Source organism: Squalius cephalus, assembly GCF_949319135.1.
Source record: "Squalius cephalus genome assembly, chromosome: 1".
NCBI classification, from domain to species: domain Eukaryota; kingdom Metazoa; phylum Chordata; class Actinopteri; order Cypriniformes; family Leuciscidae; genus Squalius; species Squalius cephalus.
Genome location: NC_137122.1, coordinates 24,198,068 through 24,221,595, shown reverse-complemented (window position 1 = coordinate 24,221,595; position 23,528 = coordinate 24,198,068). Strand labels below are relative to the sequence as shown.

The window sequence follows — 23,528 nt, the reverse complement described above, 5'->3', positions numbered from 1 at the left end:
TGTTGGCTGCTTGTTGGTGATACAGATATAATTATCACTTGGTGCTCTGATTCACTGATCTCATCTAGGAGATAATCTATGATTATAGGTGTTATTAATTGTATGTGGTTTATTATAATACACCTGTGATAGCTAATCAATGCACTCTTCTTTAAGGAACACGCAGACATCAAGAATCAGCATATGAATCTCAATAACGGTGACATACTTCATGCTGCAATGCATTCTGGGCGCATCATACAAAACTCACCCGTGGCTCCCAGAATGCATTGCGGCATGAAGCAATGTCACTGTCCGAGTGTGTCTAATAGATGCAGGATTTCAAAATGTTTAGTGTACAATGTATTAAAATACTTTCGATTATCTGATTAAAACATGGCTGGATCTCATGCTGGAATGTTATCACAGGTCTATTATAATCAATCACGTGAAATTAACAGTCAGTGAATCAGACCATAAATGATGATTATAGTTGTATCCCATATAGCCAAAATCTTCTGATCACATTTTCTCTTACTCTTTATGCCATAACAAACACAGTTACAGCAGCCTGATAAAAAATAATATTAGAAAAACAACTAAAGCAAACACTGATCATCATAATGATGACTTCAAACTAAACATTTTTCAACATCCGAACATCGGATAATTCTCAATAAGAACTTATGTAGACCTATGACAGAAATAAAGTCAAACTGGTAAGTAGTAAGTGAGGCTGGTATTGCTGTTTATTAAGTTTTCCACGTCCAGTGCCTGCTAGGAAACGTCCCACTTAAAACTTTATAGGAATGTTAGGGGATAATGTTCTAACAACGTTATTTTACAGGCTACTCAAAATTGACTAAGATATGTGGCAACAGTAAATGTACAAATCAATTATAGGCTACAGATTGATTAACCAGTTTGTTACAGCAGTTTATCACTATTTCCACCTAAGTGCTCGTATAATGCCTTTTACACTTAAGTCCCAGTTCGGTACGCACCTCGCATTTGGGGTCACAGCTCGATACAAGTTCGGTATATTTACATATTTCATCACTGGACACAAATCAGCACAATGCTAAATTATTTTGTCTCATTATAACAGCGGAAACAACTTAAAATACTCACACCGATAAGAGTAAGACATCATTCGAAACTGTAAAGGGTTTTTACAGTTTTTCTATTTTTATTTGTGTACATTAACAATAAAAACAAAACACTGTGCTTCTGTAAAGTAAAGAAAACAAACAGGATATTGCTCTCTGCGTCCCGGTTTATTTTCCGTTAAAGGGGTCATATAATGGTACATGCACTTTTACAAGTTGATTGTACTGAAATGTGTGTCGGCAGTGCCTGTACACAACCATCATACAATGATAAAAATCCATCCAGTATTTTTTTTTTAATCTTCTTATATGTTTTCCCCTGTCTCAAATCAAGGCGTTCGATTTTGTGACGTCACACGGTCGGACGCCCCTCCCACGATTGTTGATTGACAGCAGCGTTTCAACACAGACCCGCCCTCGCTCGTGAGCGAGCTGTCAATCATAGTCTGAGTGGTCATTGTTGATACGCTGCAGCACTGTCTATGAGCAGAATGGCGTCTAAGCGTTTGTGGTGTTCTGTTCTTGGGTGTAATAACGAACACAGCAGTCATTTCTGAAGACGCAGTGGCTGAGTTTTGTTTTCGAAGGGAATATTCCCACGATCAACGTCAATGCTTTCATGTTTGCGCGAATCATTTCACACACCAGACTGCTTTACAAACGCTTTACAAACGAGGGTCAGTATAAAGCTGGTTTTGCTAAGAAGCTGCTCCTGAAAAAAGGATCAGTACCAACTATTCGTGTTCCTGCTGCACCTCCAGAAGAACTGAAGTGAGTGTAACTGAAGTGAGTGTAACGTTTTATTAACCTTTATATTAATCTTTATATTAATCTTTGCAAATCGCTAGCACGCTTCACGATGAATGCGGCTGTTTACACTCAGGGTACATTACGGCATGTTTTCTATGTACGACGTTCTCAATATAATTCATAATCCCACGTTTATAATGAACAACGTGTTATGGTTATTGTGTTATTGTGTTACGGCATACGCACAGAACAGAGGGGCGGGGTGAGCAAAGCTCATTATCATTATCATCTAGCAATCTCTTGTGTGTCATCTGAACTCGTTTTGGGTTGGTGCATAGATCGTCTCTTCTTCTGCTCTTTTTCCTGTTGTGGTGGTTGGCAAACAGCGTTGCATTACCACACGCGCCCCCTTCTGGACTGGAGTGTGGATCGCCTGTGACTGACTGTTTTCGTCGTCTGACTGTATGCACAACCATGACGGTTCAGGATCGAATACATGTACCATTACACCCCTACTGAATACCAGTTTATCTAATTGAGTCAAGCTGCTTAATGGTGCTGATTTGTAAATATGGGTGGCCATATGTTAATGAGGTCATGTTTTTTTTGGAAGTCGACCTCAAGATGACCTTGTCCTCCACAGTAGACATGATGTTAGTTTTTTATGTGCGAGTTCTGAAAGTTTAAGCATGTCACATAGTACATCAAATGGCTTTTTCCGTGATATGACCCATGAAATGATTTTAATTATATGACCTGTCTGATGCATCACGTGATTTGATCTTCGTATTGTCAGTATAAGTGATAAATCAATGTAGGAGAATGCGGCAAATGCTAACTATCTCCCAACGTCCTGTTCCACGCGTGTCTCTTCTGTCAGCGTTGGCTTCACATGTGCTATTTTCAGCCATTAGGATAATCAGATGGAAATCCGTCTCCTACTCTCAAACACACACCTTTTCAGCGCTTGTCCGCCCAGTTAATATTCAGTTTTTAAAGGCTGACATTTGGCACGTTAACTGCCACCAGCGTGTGGTAACCGTGGTGATGTTGTCATGGCTGCGGGTCTGGTGTCTGTGTAAACGTCAACGCTCAAAGTAAAGTGATGTTTTTATCGTTTATTCAGCTGTGGTGATGAAGTGGAGATCAACAGAGACAGTGAGTTCTCCAGCGCTTGCTTCTGAGATGTTTCTCCAGCAAAACAACCCCAGAAATCACACACGTGACTTAACGTCTCAAACTGTTTTCTGCTAAGACACCAAAGTCTGCAATCAAAAGTCTGAGATCTCAAACATTTCTCATTAAACTCTCAAGAACGTGTTTTAATGTTTTTAAAAGAAGTCTGTTTCTTGATCACCAAGGCAGAAAATATGTGATGAAAAATACAGTAAAAACAGTAATATTTTGAAATATTATTACCATTTATAATAGCTGTGTTCTATGTGAATATATAGTTGAAATACGTTTATTACTGTGATCAAAGCTGAATTTTCAGCATCATTACTCCAGTCTTCAGTGTCACATGATCCTTCAGAAATCATTCTAATATGATGATTTGACGCTCAAGAAACATTTCTGATTATTATCAGTGTTGAAAACAGTTGTACTGCTTCCTATTTACCAGAACACAGTGAATCAAACGTTCTTGGTGGAACATGAAAATGTTCCTCAGGTCAAGGCCTTTTTTGTGTTTACGAGAGCTTTATTTTGAAGGGCAGGAGGATTGAAAGGCATGTGACAGGTGTCGATGTGGCATGTGATTTGCTGTCAGGTGACCGGCGGTCAGGTAAGTGTGGTTGTTCATACTGATAAGGAGGCCATGCTGATTCCTCGCTGTGCTTTGTGTTGTTTGGTGTTTTGTCTATTAATAAGTAACTTAGTGTTGGTTGATTCACTGACAGTTTTAATCTAAAACACTGACCTAAGTAATCATCACAGAGAGAGAGAGAGAGAGAGAGAGATATGAACCCACATTGTTGTTGGTTTTATAATGCTGTAAAAAATCAATTCTGTATAGGCCTGTACTGCAGGAGTTGTTTAAAACCATCTGAAGATTTGTTACCGTTTGTTCTTCTTCTTCTGTTTGTATTCAGAAATATATTGTCTAGATTAAATAACTCTGCTTTTTCTGGTGAAAGAAGCAGTGATTTATTGTCCAGCTTGATCCTGAAATGTGAGTGAATGTGTTTTCTGTTTGGCGACGTGAAAGCACTTTTATCTCCTTCATTCTCTGAACAGGCAGAGGAACATTTGTAAGATAACCAGTGCGTTTCTACGATAAAGTTTAATGAGTTTTTTTCAGCTTCTGGTTCATGTGTCAGTAACCGCAGGTCGTCCACAGACGCTGAAGATCTGTCTGCAGGACTCTGGAGAAGATAAGACCACACGCGCGAGCCCATTTCAGATAATCTTGTGCTTTGCAGTTTGAATATCTCATGATGAAATTGCAGTAAAACAGTATAAAACAGATTTGGCAAATGCTCCAGTGTGCATTTGTGTTTGAGCTCTGGAGAGCGTCAAAGGTTTCTGTTTACAACGTGTTTTTGTAGCGTTGAGCAATGAAGCCAATCACAGACATGTCCGTTAATCTTCTGACCAATCAGAGGTGTTTAAGTTTGTCAGAATCCACTCAAAACGTTCTGTACGCTTGCGAATCCTCTTTTTATAACGTCCCAATTCTCGTACTTGTGCACTATTCTATGACGTTTTGTAGTATAAATAGAGCAAATAGTGTGTTCACACTGAAAATTACAAATCCTCTTTAAATACCCGGTTGATGTACTTAATTAACTGAAAAAACGAAATGTTGGACACTTCGGCTGCGTCCAAAAACGTAGGCAGCGACTTGTTGCCTATAGGCAATGACGAAACTGATTTCAGACAGACTTCTGTGGCAGCGTAACGGTTTAATGATCTACTGCAAAATAGAGCGAGCTTTGGTGATAACTAAACCAATATTTAATTACTGTAATAGTCATTCCTGTGACTATTATAGTAAATAGTCAAATAGTCATCAAAAGTGGAAAACATTGGTCAAAAACGTACATTTACACACAAACTGTCCACCAACCGCAACTTTCAAACGCCATCTTTCTTTTTTAGCTTAACTGTCATGAATAGAAGTTATGGAGAGAGCGCATTGTGGGATATCAAAGGCAACTAAGGATACATCTTACAAGGATACATTCACAAAACATTTTATCTTACTTGCAATGGATGATGTCAACACTTTTACTAACTACCGGTATGCACTGTGATTGGCTGATGGGGGAGGAGTCTCTGTCAGCGATTTAATCATAGAAATATTGAACGGACGAGGTATACTGTATGTTGCCATCTTCAATTAAAGGTTTTAAAATAAAAATGTTGCCATATTCAAATAAGTTTTCAGCTAATTGTCAGCCTTTTACATGTCTGCGTCTTGAGAGATTGCAGAATTCAAGCAACAAATTATATTTTATAAACAAAGCTCAGGAGTACGTTCAAATTATCTATCCAATCAGCTCAAGAGGATTGAAGCACATTATAAATATATATATATATATATATATATATATGAAGAGTTCAGATGCAAAAGCCTCTAAGTGCCATCTGAAATTTTCTTCTAGAATAATCATTTTTATCTAGCTCGTATATTTAAGTTCAGCAATTTCACTTAAATGGCAATGAAAATGACCTATTAATTGTCATTTAAGTGAAATTATTGAACTTAAATATACGAGCTAGATAAAAATGATCATTTTAGAAGAAAATTTCAGATGGCACTTAGAGGCTTTTGCATCTGAACTCTTCATATATATATATATATACTCCACACTCTTTGCTGGCTCCTAACCCAACCAGGGATACAGTACCATTCATATCTGCCAGTATTTGCACTAAATATAAATAGCATCTAAAAATCATTTACACTTAGAGCAAATAAAATACAGCTATTTTCACTTCATATTTTTTCAGGTTTTGTTGTATTCATTCAACAAAATACATTTTGTTTTTATTCAGGTTTTATTCAGGTTATGTTGTAAATGGTAAAATAATATTTCAAACTGTCTAGTATTTGAATGTGTTTTATAATTCCACTTTTTGAACAATATGAGTTGCCGACTTCTGCACTTTAAAAACGCAAATAAACTTCAGTAAGAAACAAAAATGAATTAATTGCAGTCATGCCTTCTGGTCTGAGTCTTTATTGTATGAACTTAACAGGAAAATCCAAACAATCCTCACAAGACATAGAATCTGACACAAAGTAAAAAATATGTACTTTGTACAAAACATTGCAAAACTATTCTTTGTCACATAAACAAAAAATATAATCCAAATGGCACTTGTGCAACATCAAAACATAGTTATACTGTACATTACAGTTTCTCTTAAGATCTCCAAATAAGTTACATGCACAACATTTGCACAACTTTAAATGACAAACGATTACAATTTGTCCAGCAATTTTGTCATCAGAGTCTCGAAACCCTGCTGAGCAGACCTCAGTTGTGCTAGAGTCTCCTCATGACGCCGCTGACATGCTTCTTCCGAGTCCTGCAAAAACTGCATCAGTTCACAGTCCACTCTTTGACGCTTTAGAGGTGGTGTCGATGGGGAAGTTGGCGATGCAGTAGTCAATGCAGTGTCACTGCTACACTGTCCTAATGCTTCAGGTCTGCGCACCTTTAGACCAACTGATGTCCCGACGACAGGAAAAACCACTTCTTGCTGCCTTTCCAGAAGGGCGTCCATTTCCGAATAAAACTTGAAACGGATACTCCCCTTCTCTCTAGGTTTATTGCTATCTTTTATTTTTTTGTAGGCCTCTATAAGTGTGTTCCACTTCCTGGCCACCTTGTCAGGGCAAAAAGACTGCAAGAAATGGCTGGACAACTTATCCGCAGCATCTCTCCACAGATGCTTTTTACTGCGCATTGCAGATTTAAGCCGTGCGTTCAGCTCTTCCAGAGTTTTCGGGAGACCCTCACCTTCTCTCTCGATGTGCTGCCGCATAAGGTTGATCAAAAACAAAGTTTGCTCTTTGTTGAAGCCATCATTTGCTGGCAGTGGAATGAGTGATGGTAATGTGTTGGATGCAGCATCACTGTTCTCCTGTTGGCTTTCTAAAATACGGGGAAAAAGCAACAGGTTAGCAAGCACGACATTACTACCAATGTAATTATTGTTATCTAACCTTTTATGGTATGCAAGTCTTCAGCTTCAACCATGTTTATCATGATTGTCATGTCCTCATTCAAGTAGTATGTGGTGGGATCTGCTGCCGTCTGGTACAAGGGACCGGTGAATGCAGTGCTCCTCTCGGGATCCATGAACATGTTCACGTTGTTGTCCAAATATACTAGAAAAATGCAAACACTGTTAAAAGGATAGGATTTTTTTGGTCATAATTTTCTCACTCTCATGTTGTTCCAAACCTGTATGAGTTTCTTTCTTCGGCTGAACACAAAAAGAGGATATTTTTATGAAATGTTGTTAACCAAACAGTTGACGGCACCCATTGACTTCCATAGTAGGAAAAAAAAAAAATACTATGGAAGTCAATGGGTGCTGTCAACTGTTTGGTTAACAACATTCTTCAAAATATCTTCTTTTTGTGTTCAGGCGAAGAAAGAAACTCATACAGGTTTGGAACAACATTAGAGTAAGAAAGTAATGACAAAATTTTCATTTTTGTGTGAACTGTCCCTTTAACATCATATCTGTAATGCTTTGGGTTAGTTCATTCACTAGTTTAATATGAATAAACATGAACAAACAACTCTCCGTGTTCAAAAAGTAATTTACAGATAAACTGTGCACAATTTCAAAACCTCAATTTATCAGCCTATAAACAGATAATAATACTTCAACAGTTAGAACCGACTCATTCGCTTCTTTCTGAGTCGGTTCTTTTTTATTCATTTATTTCGAACCGGTTCTTTGATTCACTAACCCGTCTGGACATGCTTATTGGATCTGCGTAAGGAGCGTGCTTGCGTCATCAACCCAGAACTAAAGTTCGATTCAGTTCGAAAAACTATTAGTTTTGAAGTCGAACGAATCACTAGTATTCCGCACAGAAAATGCCTAAACATCATCATGTCCACAGACAGAGTTTGTCAAGTAAGTTACTCTGTGCACCACTGAGTTTGAGACACAGACAAACAGAAGCGCTAATAAACATTATATTCCTAGTTTCACTTACTGTTGAGGCGCTGAGCAGCCATTTTGCTTTCTGAAGTCGGGGATGTTGTTGTTTCTGCGGTTTCTCCGAGTTCCCCATCAGCCTCATTCTTCAGGATCAGTCGCTGTGTTGATCGCAACACAGAGGAGATCAGTACCCTAAGTCAGAGAAAAGCTGTATTTAAGTAAAGAACACAGTCATAGTACAGTTACTAATTTAAAGGCTACAATATAACATTTAATAACATAGGGTTTACATATCTCATGTTGCAGACTAAAATGAAATCGGAATTATTAAAGCGAGCCCCCACCCTTTGAGTGCTGGTTACAAAACGACCGATTAAAATGCCGTTTTGAAATACACCGAAACACAGCCCACCTTCTGCGTCTCCTTTCTTCTTCCGTGATGTTTTTTACGTGGACTTCGTATTTGTTCTGTAGTTGTTTATATTGCGAAACTGGAAGCACAACAAAGGTTTCCTTGGACGCCTCCATGTTGGTTTTTCCGACTTGTGTTCCCTCAACTCGAGGGTGACGTAATTCCCAGCTACGACTTCCTACTTCCGAGATCAATGTAGTGCAGCATTAACCCCTTCACACCTGAATTTTGTCCACTGAGCAATTTTTTAATCTACTTGATACTTGCTCTTCTCCAGTGTTGAAATTAATCTTAAATTTGTTTTTAAAAAAATCTTTTTTTATTTGATTTTTTTTATGTTACAAGGACAACACGATTGAAGAAACATAAAAAATATATATTTTAACACAATGAACTAGTGTTGAAGATACATATAGATACAGATACAGTTAAAATACTGTAACAATGAGCACTGCAATATGAATGTAGAAAAAAAGGTAAGATGAAGTCTCAAAAACTCATCTGAATCTTTTTTGCTGGTTGCAAAAACTGACTGACAGTTAATGGTCACAACATAATAATTAATAAACATTAATGTTCATAAAAAAATAACATTAGAATTTCTCTGTATTTTAGCTTTGGAATGCTTTTAAAAAAATTATATATAACATATATATAATATATAACATTAAACATATATATATATATATATATATATATATATATATATATATATATATATATATATATAAATGTGTTCTACAAATCTAAAAGATTTCAAATTAACTTTGAATGTTATAATTTGATGCTATGATTATAATAGGTGCAAGTTGATAAATGAGACTATAAAATAAAAAATAAAAAAAGGTAAAAATTGTGTTTACTTCAGTTAGCCATGCCTGTCTTTTGTGATGATTGAGGCCTAGTCCACACGGACACGGGTATTTTTATAACCGGAGTTTTTCCTCCTGCGTTTAAAAAAAAAAATCCCGTCAACACATGCTCGGTTTAAAAGAAATCTCCGCTTACATGAAAACGCAAAAACACGCTATCAAGCGCTGTCAAGAGCATGCCACACCAGCAGGCGGCGATATAACCCTAATCGTAAAGCCACGTTGGCCAATCAGAAGCCTGAATCAGAAGCAAAAACCCCGGTTTTACTGTCTACACGACAACACTGCAACCGGCGTTTCTGAAAATCCTCACCCTGGCAGGGGTTTTCAAAAATGTTCGGTTTCAGTGACCTGATACTGCGTTTCCGTGTGGACGAACGGCCGAACCGCGTAAAAAAAGTCACGGTTATAAAAATACCCATGTCCGTGTGGACAAGGCCTGAATCTCAATCAGTTTGAGTTCTGGGTCACGTCTTCATTGTGATTGGTTGATCAGGGACCAATTAGTGACCAGGCAATACTCAACTCATATTATAAAAGCTTATCATTTTATTGGTTTACACCAAGCGTGCCGCACAAGCCCTGAAAAGTGAAGCCAAAACGTCTCGATCGCCCCCCGGTGACTGGTCCTAGTATAGGTCATAAGCCCCGCCTCCCCGTGTTAGTCAACGGGACGCGAGACCAACTAAACAATTAAATTACACTTCAAATATCTTTTTTCTAAAGGTGGTTTCTTTCATTTGCTGTCGTTTTTATCATGCTGATGTAAGTTCAAGTGTCTGTTTCAAAAATAAGTTATTTTTTAGTTAGTTACGTGATGCGGTGGTGTAACGTCATGATTGACAGCTGTGATTGACAGGTTCTCTGAGCGAAGTAGTCACTGAAGCACCAACGGACATTTTTTTCGGGATCTTCGGAGGACTGAGGAGATTGTATTTACTTTATTTTAACAAGCCTCGTGTCGTACTGCAATCAATTTTTTAAAAAGTGTGCAGAATCCACTCTCCCTGAGTGCATTCTGCGAGAGTGAGGGCGGATCGTTGATTTCGCGGCTTTACTTCCTGCTCACGACTGCGCAGGTCTGGTCCCGAGATCGCTACTGCGCAGACTCAAGTTCCAATATGTCAGCGCCATATCGGGACTCTGGCGGCTTCAGTTCTCATCAATGGAAGAGAGCGAAGGGGCGTCGTCCATCTTTTTTTACAGTCTATGGTTTACACACACACACACACACACACACACACACACACACACACACACACACACACACACACACACACACACACACACACACACACACACTCATTATTGCATAACAGTATTGCATCAATTATGTACTTTCACCTGCAAAGAAGATTGAAATTGTATTTTGCTTAAAGCCTACACTGTAAAAAAAAAAAAAAGAAAAAAAATTGTACGGTAAAATCCGGCAGCTGTGGTTGCCAGGACTTGACTGTAAAAAATACGGTAGCAACATTTTAGGTTTTTACAGACTTAACTTAATTGATATAAAACATTATATCAGATAGTAAATATATATTTCTTTACTGTAAATTTAAGTACTAAATCTGTTTTGTACCATTGTAATACACTACCAACAACCAACCACAGTGGTGATGAGAGTCACATGATGAATCATAGCTCATAACAAGCAGCTTTTCCACAAGAAATATAATACTAACATATAGAAGCTTCACAGTTTCATTCACACAAACACTAAACGCCATCATGGTAACACACATGAAATTTTAAAAATGCAATAAACATTAATTTAACAACATTAAATGTAACATAAAACCCTAATGTACATAACTGATTGGAAAAAAAACTAAGATAAACTATGAAGAAACATATTATTTCACAAAAAAAATGTATAGTACGGAAACTTTCTTAACAGTTTTTTACGGTCTTTTACCGTTAAAATCACGATCATTTAAAAAAAAAAAAGCATTTTAGATTTGTATTTGTATTGATTTGTCCCCCTTATTTTATTTTATTTTAAGAGAGGTTTTCCTAAAAATGTATATAGAGATTTTACTTTACATTTTATTATATTTGAACCTTTCTTGCCATGAAAATAGGCCTGCGCTAAACCACAAACAATAATCCAATTCTGTGTTCTCTCGATTCCTAAATCTCTTAACTTTGGGCAAGTCAAAAAGTAGATTAGTAGTTAAAATCATGGTTGATTTTTCTTCTGGTTCACTTCAGAAAGGAAAGTCAAGTTGTGCGATTAGCATTGTGGTATACAGCTATTAATTACATGACGATTGAAGTCGGCATAAACAGGATGCTGCACTAGTCTTTTCTTCTCTATTGTGACATATATCCGAGTGAAACGGCTTCTGGAACAAGAACAAATGTTGGGCGGGGCTTGATTTTGTCTGTGAGGAATTGATTGGATGATTGTGGATTGCTATTGGCTGATCTCATGTGATTGACAGGTTGCCCCGCCCTCGTCATCAGAGAAGAGATGAACTGCAAGAGGGAGGGGAAATTATTGTGATTAAAGATTATGACGGACGGCACAACAAATAAAAAAATAATGATGTGCAACAATGAATTATTTCAGCCCGTTCTCATCCTAAGGCGTCATATACTGACACTTTTGACATTTCGTCTACATCGAACGCACATGGCACCCTTTAGCGTCAATATGAGACGCAGATAGGCCTAGATATGGGCCAGAAGGCGCCTCCTAGCGGTCTCCCCAACCTACCCACCGAACAAAGGTCTGTGCGTGTCATATTGACGCTAAAGGGTGCCATGTGCGTTCGATGTAGACGAAATGTCAAAAGCGTCAGTATATGACGCCCTAGGATGAGAATGCGTTGATTATTTCCATAAAAATAAGAATAGTCCGTTTTGATTTCATAGTGACTTTAAGCACATTTCCTTCCAGTTCTGGCTGTAATAGTGTTCTGTTCCTGTGAGTGAAGTAGAGTAACGTCTCAAGTTTGAGGAATAATGAGGGAATCATCTGTCGCTGTAGACACATGACAGACCGACTGCAGAAACGTGTGGGAGTTTCACCTCACACCTTCACGCAGACTCCTGTGGGATGCTGAGGATGAGACGTTTGCGCTGCAGGTGTAGCTTTAGTGAGGGATCAGGGATCTGGACTGACACAACAGAGTTGACTTTATATCAACTCCAGAATGTGAGCTGTAAACTTGACTGTAACCTGAACCTCTGTGCCCACGAGCAAAGCATTTCACTTAAAGAATCTGTATTTATTCCCATAACACAAACCCCGACCTGAAAAAAAACTGTTAACATGACTTTCATGCAATATTGCCATTAGATGACATGGGTTAACCCTTTTTAAGTATAATCAAATTGGCTGTACAAGTTATTTCTATTATTATTATTATTACTATCTAATAAACATTTTTTTTTGTTTACTTGCCTAGTTGAATATTGTATAACTTAAAAAATTAGGTTGAAATCGGTTAAATTATTTAAACACACTCACACACACACTATATATATATATATATATATATATATATATATATATATATATATATATATATATATGATTAATTGCATCCAACATATACATTTCTAAACACACACACACACGCACACACACACACACACACACACACACATACATATATATATATATATATATATATATATATATATATATATATATATATATATATATATATATATATATATATAAATTAGTATCTTGCACAGCATCTGTTGTGGGAATGTTTTGAAAGTTGCAAAATGTTTAAAAGTATATTAACACTTTACAATAAGGTTTCATTTACTAACAATAATTAACTTAACATGAACTAACAATGAACAATACTTCTACAGCATATATATTAATAAAATAGATCTTATTTTTAAAGTGTCACCAATTAAACATTTTTGGGTGCGTCATAAAGATTTGGGATGCCATGAACGTATATGTAGGCTAAATAATGAACATTTTAACCGGTGCATATTTAAAAACTCCCAGTTTTTGTTTCATTTTGCTTTACGGTAACCAATCACATAGGTGTGTGTCGATTACACTATCATTCTTGACTGCACTGAGTCCGAAGATCCTACCATTCTCAACTCACTCTGGCAAATCTAAGACTTTTTGATGCGAACTTAAAACTTGTGTCTTGTGTGTGCTTCATTTAACCCTTTGAATAGGCATGCAGAAGTCACTTTTCAACTCTTTAAGAAATGCACACAGTCGCTCGCTGTATTCCCAGAAGATCACAGCGACATGTTTCCGTCTCGTGAACGAGAGTGTGTGAATGCTGATTCTAATGAAATATGAGTTGGATGCTCTGCTTGCCGTTCTTAAATTATTCATAATGACTCGATGTCTGAGTGTTCAGGTCAATGGACAGAGTAACGTGCGTCTCACAATTACGCCGGTTGTGTTTCTGATGAAACTCGTCTCTGTTCGCAGTCTTCATCACTCTTCCGTTTGATGGCCTGTGCTAAATATATCTCTGCCTTTGCTTCTGTAGTATAAGTGTTTCTCTGTCTCTCAGTGGGTCTGACAGCTGTTTCCTGTCGCGTGTGTGTGTGTGTGTGTGTGTGTGTGTCTCGAATCGATCAATGATCCGGTCACCTGTGGCGATCTGTGACAGAAAACACAGCAGAGAGCGAGAGGAAGATGGACGGTAACGAAGGGAAAGAGGCCGAAGAGGTTGCAGTAACCAAACATCTACTGGTTTTTTATTACCAAGTTTGAAAAACTCTGTTGGATAATCTGCAATGCGTTCTGTCATTCTGACATATAAAGTATCTGCTCTCTTAGAAACATCCCACAGTCAAGTGATTAGAACTCTTAATGAGTTTTTAATTCATATTTTTGAGTTGCTTTCTAGTAAATATCTCAAAATCCTTGAGAAAAAACGTAGGCGTATACTTGAGAAGCAACACTGCATGAGTTATAAGGCTTGTTTCAAGGTTATTTTAGTGTCACTGACATACTAGCCATTTTTTAATGGCCTTAATGGCTAACTAATTTGAGTTAAAGTTTTAGTATTTTTGAAATTTGCATTAATGTCTATATAGTTTTTAATCATGTTTATTTCAGTTTTAGTTATTTTAGTAGGGCCGACATCAAGTTGAACTAAATTAAAATGCTGCTTTTGCAACTAGTTGAAATAACTTAATTTTTAAAAATATTTTACATCATTACATTTCAGGTAACTTTGAAACTCTACACCCTTATTGCCTCATTTAGTATACGTGGTTCTATGAATATGCAAATGAGCCCCGCCTCCACTCACTCACAGCAGCTCAGAGATCCACTGGTTGATGATCACACGTTGATCTAATTGGTTACAAGGTAGTTTGTGACGTCAGAAACACCAGCGATTTCAAACCGTGTTTTTGAGACTGTCTTTGGTTCACTGCAGTTTTAAGCAGAAAATACTCAGCAATGGTGTCGACTTATGAATTTACACATGGTTTGTCTTAAAGCATATTAAAAACACCACATAGACATATAAACAACATTAAAAGCTGGATTTTCACCACATGGGGACTTTAAGATTATTGGGATCTTTGACTTTTGTATCTTGGCAAACCTGAGCGCAGTTTTAGACATTGTTGAGATCTCCTGTGTAACTCTTTAATCATTCAAAGTAGATGTTGATATGTAAATGTGGGCTGTCATATGTTAATGAAGTTCAAAACAAGCAAGTAAAATCTTTATTTTGACCAGTCCATGCTGTCTCTCCTCCTCGTCCAGTTGAACAGGCCAAGGTCGGACTGTCTGATCACGCTTCCTTTATCTGTTTTCCTTTTTCTCAATTCCACAGAGGTTTCACAGGTAAAGGTTTGCCTTTACGAAAGACAAATAAAGGTGAAATAAAAAAGAGACTGGAGTGATTGAACGAGACGCGCAGGTCAGAGAAGAGAGACCGACGCCTTTCCTCGCGCTTCCGATACGGTAATGATGCCGAGTTTGAGTTGACGCTTTGAACACGCAGACTTACCCCTCGCACACTAAAGCACACGCTGCTCCAGAGAGAGAAACGAAAGAAGAAGGAGAGAGAGAGAGAAAGTATGAAAGGGAAAGATGTAGAGCTGTGGGCTCCCCGGGGACCCCTGGAGAACAGGCTTCATCCTTCACACGAGTCAGATTCAGTCACTATGGAAACCCCTCGTTATTTCATTTGCTGGAAGACGCCGCCACCGCAGTCGATGAGTGTGTGTGTGGAGGGAAACACTGATGTGGACCAATCGGACCCTCGTCCTGATTAAACCCAGAGCAGATGTTTCTCAGAGGGCTTTCGCGCGGGACACTTTCAGTCATTACGTCTTTGTGGTGCTCAGTGTTGGGAAAGCAACTTTGAAACGACTTCCTCATGTTCCAGAAAGTCTATTGTCAACATTATTAGTTCTCATGTACAGTTATGCTCTGCTCTAAAATATTTTGTTGGAGAAATTGGGTCAACGTCATATTTGCTGAGTGAAATCCAATACTTGTTTCTTCCTAATTTTGGGGTGCTGATTCCAAAAATAGTGTTGTTTTGCTCTAGAAAAATATAATTTATTATTCGTAGCGTTTTTGCTTTTTTATAACCAGTGTGTAAGGTGAAGACGTCTTGTATTATCCCTTAAAAACTGACAGAAAAACATGATTCTTGTCTTCCTCGGAGCCGGGTTACAACTGTCTGTTTAATTATCAGCCGATTTTTCCATGCATGACATTATTTTATGCCTAATCCTGATTTCCAGGTTAGAATTTTGACCAGAAACAGAAGAAAATGCAAACGTGACCAGAAGTTTTTTTGTGGGTTTGTCTGTGGGTGTTTTACACCCAGACAGCGACAGAAAAATACTTGCATTTATGTTAAGTTTTTAAAAAATTAAATGGAGTATTTGAACATATTTTTCCACTTTGCAGATTGTAAATTAATTTTTTTGACATTTGATAAGTGCATGATACACATATAATTAGAAAAATATTCCTCCTTATTTTGTGAAAAATTATGTGATGGAAAGCTATGAATAATATTTTTGAACTTGGCATCATGAAATTAGCTAATTTAGCTTTTTTTGCAAATCAGCAGAATTTTTTTACAATAATAGCGTGGATTAATTTGTGTTTGGACGCACAGAAGTTTTCACCAAAAAATTGGTCTAATTGGTGTACGCACATTATTTTTTCTTAACCTCACTCCAATGATAATGAATTTGAAGTGTCCTAAGTGAGTGACCGCATGCTTTCTTCACAACCTTCACAACATAACAGCCTTATTAGTTTTTATATTCAGCTGTGCTCTCCTCTGAAATATTTTGTTGGCTAGAAATTGGATCTCATTTTCATATTTGGACGCACAATATAGAAATTCTGTATACGATGAAATCTCACAGCTCAAACTGTAACTGCTTTTCTTACTCTTTCACATTTGATGAAATATTATAATATTGTAAATTGTACAACTATACAGACGTCCAGAGTATGTGGTTTTTGCGTATGTGTGGTTTCAGTTGTATATATTTTCCGTAAAAGTAGATAACCACATGCTTAGTGAATGAGACCCATTGTTCTTTTGTAAATGCATTTTTTTAAAACTTTTATCCCAGGCAATCTATAAGGTCATGGTAAGGTTGTGGAAGTTCACCACTGTGGGAACCCTGTGTTTGCGCCTCCTCACCTTCAAAAGCAGCAGAACAAACTCTTCCTCTGGCTTAGTTACCGCGGTGAAATAAGGTAAAGCTCAGATCTCACTGTTCTGTCAAGTATCAGCAGATTAAAACAGCAAACGCAGAAACCTGTGCGTCTGCTTCTGCTTTCAGTTGAAGGTGCGAGTTTGTTTAGAAAGTTTGAGACATTGTCAGCTTTGTGCTTCTTAAAACTCTTCCAAACGTTTCATGTCAAAGAAAATATGAAAGTGTTTTTAGTGCTGAAATGATGGTTTTATCTGACAGCTGGTGAAATAATTTCAGCAAAACACAGAAGTTCCCCTCAAAACTCGGCCTATCAGTTTATATGTAAAAAAAGAAATATGCAACTCCTTAATTTAATTGTCTTTAGATTTTAGACTTTTTAATTTAACTTTAGACTAATTAAACTATAAGAAACTTTGCAACTTACTCTCACTGCATTGGACTATCAGGTAAGATTGATAAGATGGCATGTAGTTGAGAGGTTACTTATACATAGTAGTTATTGTCTGTTGAGTGTTAAATTGTTATCAGATATTAAGCAGACAGTCTACTAATACTCTAATGAGAGTTAGTTGACATGTAGTTGCAAAATTGCTCAATAGTTATTAGAGTGTCTAAAGTGGACCATCAAAATAAATTGCTACTGAAATATGACTTTAGTTTACTTTAAAAAAAAAAAAAAATTAATTTAGAGGCAGATCATTTTAATTTATTAATAAAAAGGTATTCATCTTTTACGGCCCCTCATTGAGAACCACTATAAACTATAGTCTCTCCTGATCAGGCGGATCAGATCGGTGCGTGTTTTCCTAAGGAAAGCTCTCGGGATGACAGATAGTTGCGTTGCTCCTGAGGGATTTCACATGTAAACACTAAACGTCTGAGCCGTTCACAACTTCCCCTCCGTTTATTCGGCTTCTGTGATTTCACTGTGCCAGACTGCTAATGAGTTACGCTAGGGAGGAGTGTGTGTGTGTGTGCAGGTGTTTGGTCTTCAATCTGCACAGTGCGAACCCATCCCAGGAGGCTGTTAAGATACATATAAGTACAGTACACTATACTTCTGAAATGTAGACATTGTATGTACAGCACTTCGACATACATGTGTGAAGTGTTTATATTTTGTTACCAGAAAGATAGTGTATGTATAACTTTAGAAATGTAGACGTTAGACAAATTTACACATTCACTACTGTTCAAAGATTTGGGGTCGGTAAGATTTAAAAAAATATTTTTGAAATAAGTCTTGTGCATTTATTTGATTCAAAATACAGTAAAAATAGTGATATTGTGAAATAATATTACAATTTACAATAACAATTTTTTGTGTGAATACATGTTTATGGGGTCATGACATGAATATCAGAAATCAAAACTTGCCTTGATCTTTTGACAAATAAGAGTCTTTAAAACATCCTGCAAGTTTCATATCTTAAAACATCCTCCACATTATAAACAAAGCATTTATTTAAGCAAGCTCTAAAAACACCTTGTTCTTTTGATATTGCGGGATCTGTGATATTGTAACATGGGCAAACACATTTGCATATGACTGCCTCCAGAGCAAGACACTGACCAATAGTTATAAATCATCGCATCATAGGCCCCGCCCACTGGCGTTCAGGCGCTTAAAGGCTGACATTTGCCTAGACTGGATGTGAGCGTCCCGTCAAAAGCAAATAAATCCATTATAATCATAGTTGCTGTCTACACTGAGACAGTATACAGATGTGTGTTCAGTTTCTGACACACTCCACGCGGTTGAGTCTGTCGACAACAGGACAAATGGAAGAGTGAAAGAACGTTCACTTTGTCCTGTTGAAACAGATGGTTTGCATCTCTGTACAGACTTCAGAAGGATCCCAGCGTCGGAAACAAGTGGATGTTTTTTTTTTAATGGCGCCCCGGATCATGTCAGAGGATTATATGTTTGTTCGGAGCATTTTGTTTTGTAACTGAGACACAGAGTAATAGACCGTTCGCAAAGAAAAGTCAGTTGTAGCCTGTAGCCTTTTTTTATCCCACAAAAAAGTCCTGAAGTAAATGTGAAACAATATAACATTACACTGTAGCCTAAATGTGTACTTGAGTTCACATGATAGTTAAATATGCATACAAAGAGTGTTAAACTATAGTCCCCTAAAAACTATTTTATCCCTTAAAACTCCCCTTTGATCACCAAAATTACATTTTAAGTGTTTTATCCTTGAATTTTTTTCTTCATGCCTTAAAATAGCTTGAATGTAACTTGACACCCTTGCCTCATTTAGTATTCGCAGTTCTATTAATATGCAAATGAGCCCCGCCTCCACTCACTCACAGCAGCTCAGAGATTCACTGTTGACAATCACACGTTGATCTGATTGGTTACAAGGTTTGTGACATCAGAAACACCAGTGATTTTTGGTTCACTGCAGTTTTAAGGAGAAAATACTCAGCAATGGTGCTGACATGAATTCGCACATCGTTTGTCTGAAAAAGCATAAAACAGGGTGATTTTGACCACAGGGGAACTTTAAAAGTTGCATCAAGATATAAACACATTTGCCTTTAAAAAGGTATTTGTTATATAGAAATTCTTCATTCATGATTTAATGTTAAATAAACAGTGCTATGGGAAATTGGAAATGTACCTTGAACTCATTCATGTCCGTCGCTTAAAGCCCAGTGGCCGTTAAGTGAACTGCAGCCAGCAGTAACAGCTCGTGCACCAGAGACTGAACGTGTTTCAAAGCCTGTTACTCACAGCAAATATCTTTTTTTTCGTCCTTCTCTTAGAAGTAAACAGAAGCTGGAAATACATTTTCAGGGATAATGAACATCCCGACACCGTCCACGCAGCTGTGAGCGACGTTTAGATGAATATGTAAATGTTTTGCGCGCTTTCCGGATGCCAAAAAACACAACAAAAATGACAGCGGTGAGGAAACAGCAGTTCAGAAAGCATCTGATCATGGCGATGTGGATATGTTTGAACCAGCTCCTCGATTCACCGGCATCATGTCGACAGATGAGGTAATTAAAATGACATAGTTTGATTATAAAGTATATTTCATAAGTCAATATAGATCTGGCAATGTGAGACCACAGTTTGAATTAATCCTTTCTTTGCATGACACATTGGCATCAATGTAATATCATCACTTTAGCATTATCCTGAACTTTGTGAGCATTCATTTCATGTGTCCTTGAACGGAAGAGGCTCTCGACATAGCCTAATGTTTTGATTTTCCCGGCAAAACCGACCCATAAAAATCGGCTTTCATAGACAACTAAGGAAGTCGGGGAAGGTCTTGTTTTGTAAGCTGTTCTCACATTGAAAATAAAAAGACGATTAATACATTATTTCATGTAGAACCTTTAAGTTATAAATGGAGTTTTGTTGTGTGTTCGAGATAAACTGCAAAGCCCAGTCTCTAAATTTGGCGAAGTAAACTTGACAAGATCCTCATGAGTTTGTCGGTCTGTAGGAGAAGTTTAAATGCAGCTATTGACTATTAATCAAGTTACCTTGATAATTTGTGTGATGTTCATGTTTAATTTCTGTTTTGATTTTAGTTCAGATATCTTGTCTGGAGATCAATATATTTGTAACTATTTCTGGTATAAAAAATGTATTGTATAAGTTTTTAACAAATTCAATGTTTTTAATACAGTAGGGGAGACCGAGGATGGAAGTAACACTTTTTGTTTGAGCATCAGCAACTCAGTGGTTGTTTCTGCCAGATCTCTCAAAATTGGATACACGGTAACCACATTTGTCTACTACAAATATTAGGCTACTCACTTGAAGATGTTCAACACAATCACAGATAATGTGAGTTAATGTCAAACACAAAGAGTTCCATTGTTACAACCTATGCTATATAAACTATTGGGGTGAGTTGTAACACTAGCTGGGAATAGATATAACAGTAATTTGCTGAAATAAGATCCACACACCATCCAATTTACAAGAATGTCACTAAAGAACAAAGAATAATTATAAATAATAATATTTTTTTAAAATAGAAAACAATTTAAACTGATGAAAACATTGAATTGTATTTCTTTTTAGACTTTAAATTAAACACAAAAACAACTGCCGTGCGTGTTTGTGTGAGTGTTCGTGTATGTGTGTTTATGTGAGTGTGTGTGTGTGTGTACTGTATTCCTGTCACAAGGATTCAGTCACTAGCTATGTTGCCAACCAACCACCTATTTTAATGTGAATTTAATTTAATAATAAAAAGAATCAAATGTAATATATTGGCTATATTGTTGTAGACCCTGCTTAAGCCTTGTGTGAATCATGTGTAATGTAGTAGTGTGTGATGATAAGATGAGCGTGCGCGCGCGCGCGTGTGTGTGTGTGTGTGTGTGACGGTATTCTCCTCCCACTCTCTCTCTCTCGTCTCTCTCTCGCTCCATCACTCTCTCTGCTGGTGTTCCTCATCTGTAGCTGGTGGATCACTGGAGCCGTGTGTGTGTTGTGTTGTGTTGTGGAGGAGCGTGTGCTGATCGCTCAGGATCGTGAGCGTCTGTGTGAGTATTCACTTCTGCAGTCAGTGTGTGTAGAGAGTTCCTGGACAGCTGTGTTCTAAATCTCTATTCTATTCTATTCTATTCTATTCTATTCTATTCTATTCTATTCTATTCTATTCTATTCTATTCTGCTTTGGGTGTATTTCCTACTGGTCACTGTTTGTGATGCTTTTTGGTATTGTTGTATGTCACCAGTAAAGTACTTTGAATGGAGAGAGAACGGATGATGGTATTGTTTAGGAAAGCATTTACTCTCTCTCTCTCTCTCTCTCTCTGTGTGTGTGTGTGTGTGGTCATTAGTTGAACTCTTCAGTAGTGTTTCTCTTTCAGAACAACATGTTTATTCATACTGCTGTTTGTTTGTGTGCGCAACAGAAGATTCATTACAGGCTTTTCTATCTGACTCACAGAATGACTTTATGATTCACACTTTTGTTTGATGCTCATGTCTTTGATTAGTGGTGCTTGTTGCGTCGGGTCATGCTAGTAGATTTGAACAAGCCTGTAAAACAAACCTGAGCATTAAATGTCAGTGTGTAACTCGCCCTTGGTTGAGGATAGGTGTGTTTTCACTTTAATAAAGCGTTTGTCATGCTCAGTTTCTCAGGCTGTAAGTGGAGTCCAACCCTTTAAGTGCAGCTAATGAATATTAATTCGTGAGATGGAGCTGATCTGGGATCTGTGCTCACATTTTATTTCGGTTTCTGTTTCATTTTGGATGCCTTGCCTGGAGCTCATTATATTTTAACTGTTTTTATTTTTGTTATACAAATTTATAGCACGGGTTTTCCCAAAAAGTTTCAATGCTTTTGTTTTCTTCTTGTGGCTAAATTTGAACTTTTGGTTCAAGAAAATTCTTATTAAATGTGATTTTGTGTCTTTTATAATTAATTCTTTATTTAAAGTTGATATTTAAGGTGCTCATTGTAGTTCACAATACAATTAAAATAATATATTTATCATTAAGAAAATTAAGGCTATTTTAGGTCCTTTAAGATTATTTTATTTTATTTTATTTTTCTGGTGAATAATATATTTAGTGTTAAGAAAATTAAAGCTATTTCAGGTCCTTTAAGGTTAATTTAATTTAATTTAATTTAATTTAATTTTAGCATTAAGAAAATGAAGGCTATTTTATGTCCTTTAAGGTTTATTTTATTTTATTTTATTTTATTTTATTTTATTTTATTTTTGTGGTGAATAATATATTTAGCATTAAGAAAATTAAGGCTATTTTATGTCCTTTAAGGTTTATTTTATTTTATTTTATTATTATTTTTTATTAATTTTTTATTTTATTTATTTTATTTTTGTGGTGAAATAAGACCTGGAAATATTTTCACGAGACACACCTTTAAAAAGTTTTCTTTTTATAGTGTTTTCCCATTTCCTTGTATTAAACGCCTATTTCGAGAGGTTGGTAAGTACAGTGTTTGTGATGTTTCCAGTACGGTGGTGTTGTAGTTCCCTCAGCAGTTGTCAGTGATGTCTCTGTGAACACAACCACAGATGGCACTTTGTCATGTTGTAACGTTTGGGCTTTGAGTAAACCGCCGCTGTACTCTTCACACACGCTCCTGTGAGGTGTTGTTGATGATGCAACATCCCTTCAGAATTCGGCGAGTAAAACAGGATGCAAAAGAAAGGTACATGATACTAGTCGCAGGAGCTTAAACCCCCTGAGCCGCTGTACGCCGCTAAATCTACTCCACTTTCATTTGTCTGAGAGAGAGAGAGAGAGAGAGAGAGAGAGAGAGAGAGAGAGAGAGCGCATTTGGAGTGATGCGGAGGGAATGGCGTGGGTGTAGCGGGGAAGATAACTGTCATCGCAGCGCACGCCGCTCGCCTATACACAGTTTTGTGACAGTAAGTGTCAGTTTTTAGAGAGGAAAGTGTACAGGCTGTTCTCGTCTCAGACGTGTGGTCCCATCACTGTCTTATGAGATCTGGAAGGTTGTTCCGCTCTACATCAAACGCTCGTGTCCAAGGAAACAATGCGAGGCTCACTGGGAGGAACGAAGGTCACGGCAATCCAAACATGGCTGCGTCCCAAATCACATACTCCTGCTACACAGTGAAAGTGTGTACTTCAGTTGT

At 37.2% G+C, this 23,528-nt stretch overlaps 2 protein-coding genes across 6 annotated transcripts in view; one reads left to right on the top strand and one right to left on the bottom strand.

Moving 5' to 3' along the window:
* The window catches only part of rbfox3b (RNA binding fox-1 homolog 3b), a 286,430-nt gene that overhangs the window by 60,104 nt on the left and 202,798 nt on the right, over nucleotides 1-23,528 (top strand). For 3 of the 5 annotated variants that reach the window (XM_079869289.1, XM_079869287.1, XM_079869285.1), the window contains exon 1: nucleotides 19,707-19,922. The exons of 1 other annotated variant lie outside the window; for it this stretch is intronic. In XM_079869289.1, the coding sequence (XP_079725415.1) occupies nucleotides 19,875-19,922 (48 nt within the window). In that variant the 5' untranslated portion in view covers nucleotides 19,707-19,874. Of the gene's footprint in view, nucleotides 1-19,706; nucleotides 19,923-21,351; nucleotides 21,432-23,528 lie in introns of those variants that run through there. One more of the 5 variants, XM_079869284.1, reaches the window with a different exon arrangement.
* LOC307171965 (uncharacterized protein) lies at nucleotides 6,094-8,560 on the bottom strand. The gene is made up of 4 exons (XM_079893929.1): nucleotides 8,386-8,560; nucleotides 8,029-8,165; nucleotides 7,018-7,182; nucleotides 6,094-6,946 (listed from the first exon to the last, which is right to left on the bottom strand). Exons 1-4 carry the CDS (start codon nucleotides 8,499-8,501, stop codon nucleotides 6,270-6,272), a joined length of 1,095 nt encoding a protein of 364 aa, XP_079750055.1. The 5' UTR covers nucleotides 8,502-8,560; the 3' UTR covers nucleotides 6,094-6,269.

Bases quoted from the DNA above. Each gene is read 5' to 3' on its own strand.
- LOC307171965 (XM_079893929.1), bottom strand. From the start codon at position 8,501: ATGGAGGCGTCCAAGGAAACCTTTGTTGTGCTTCCAGTTTCGCAATAT. The intron at 8,166-8,385 runs GTGGGCTGTGTT...TCTCTGACTTAG, and splicing joins GAAGAAAGGAGACGCAGAAG to GGTACTGATCTCCTCTGTGT. The intron at 7,183-8,028 runs GTAAGTGAAACT...GCATTTTTCTAG, and splicing joins GGCTGCTCAGCGCCTCAACA to TATATTTGGACAACAACGTG.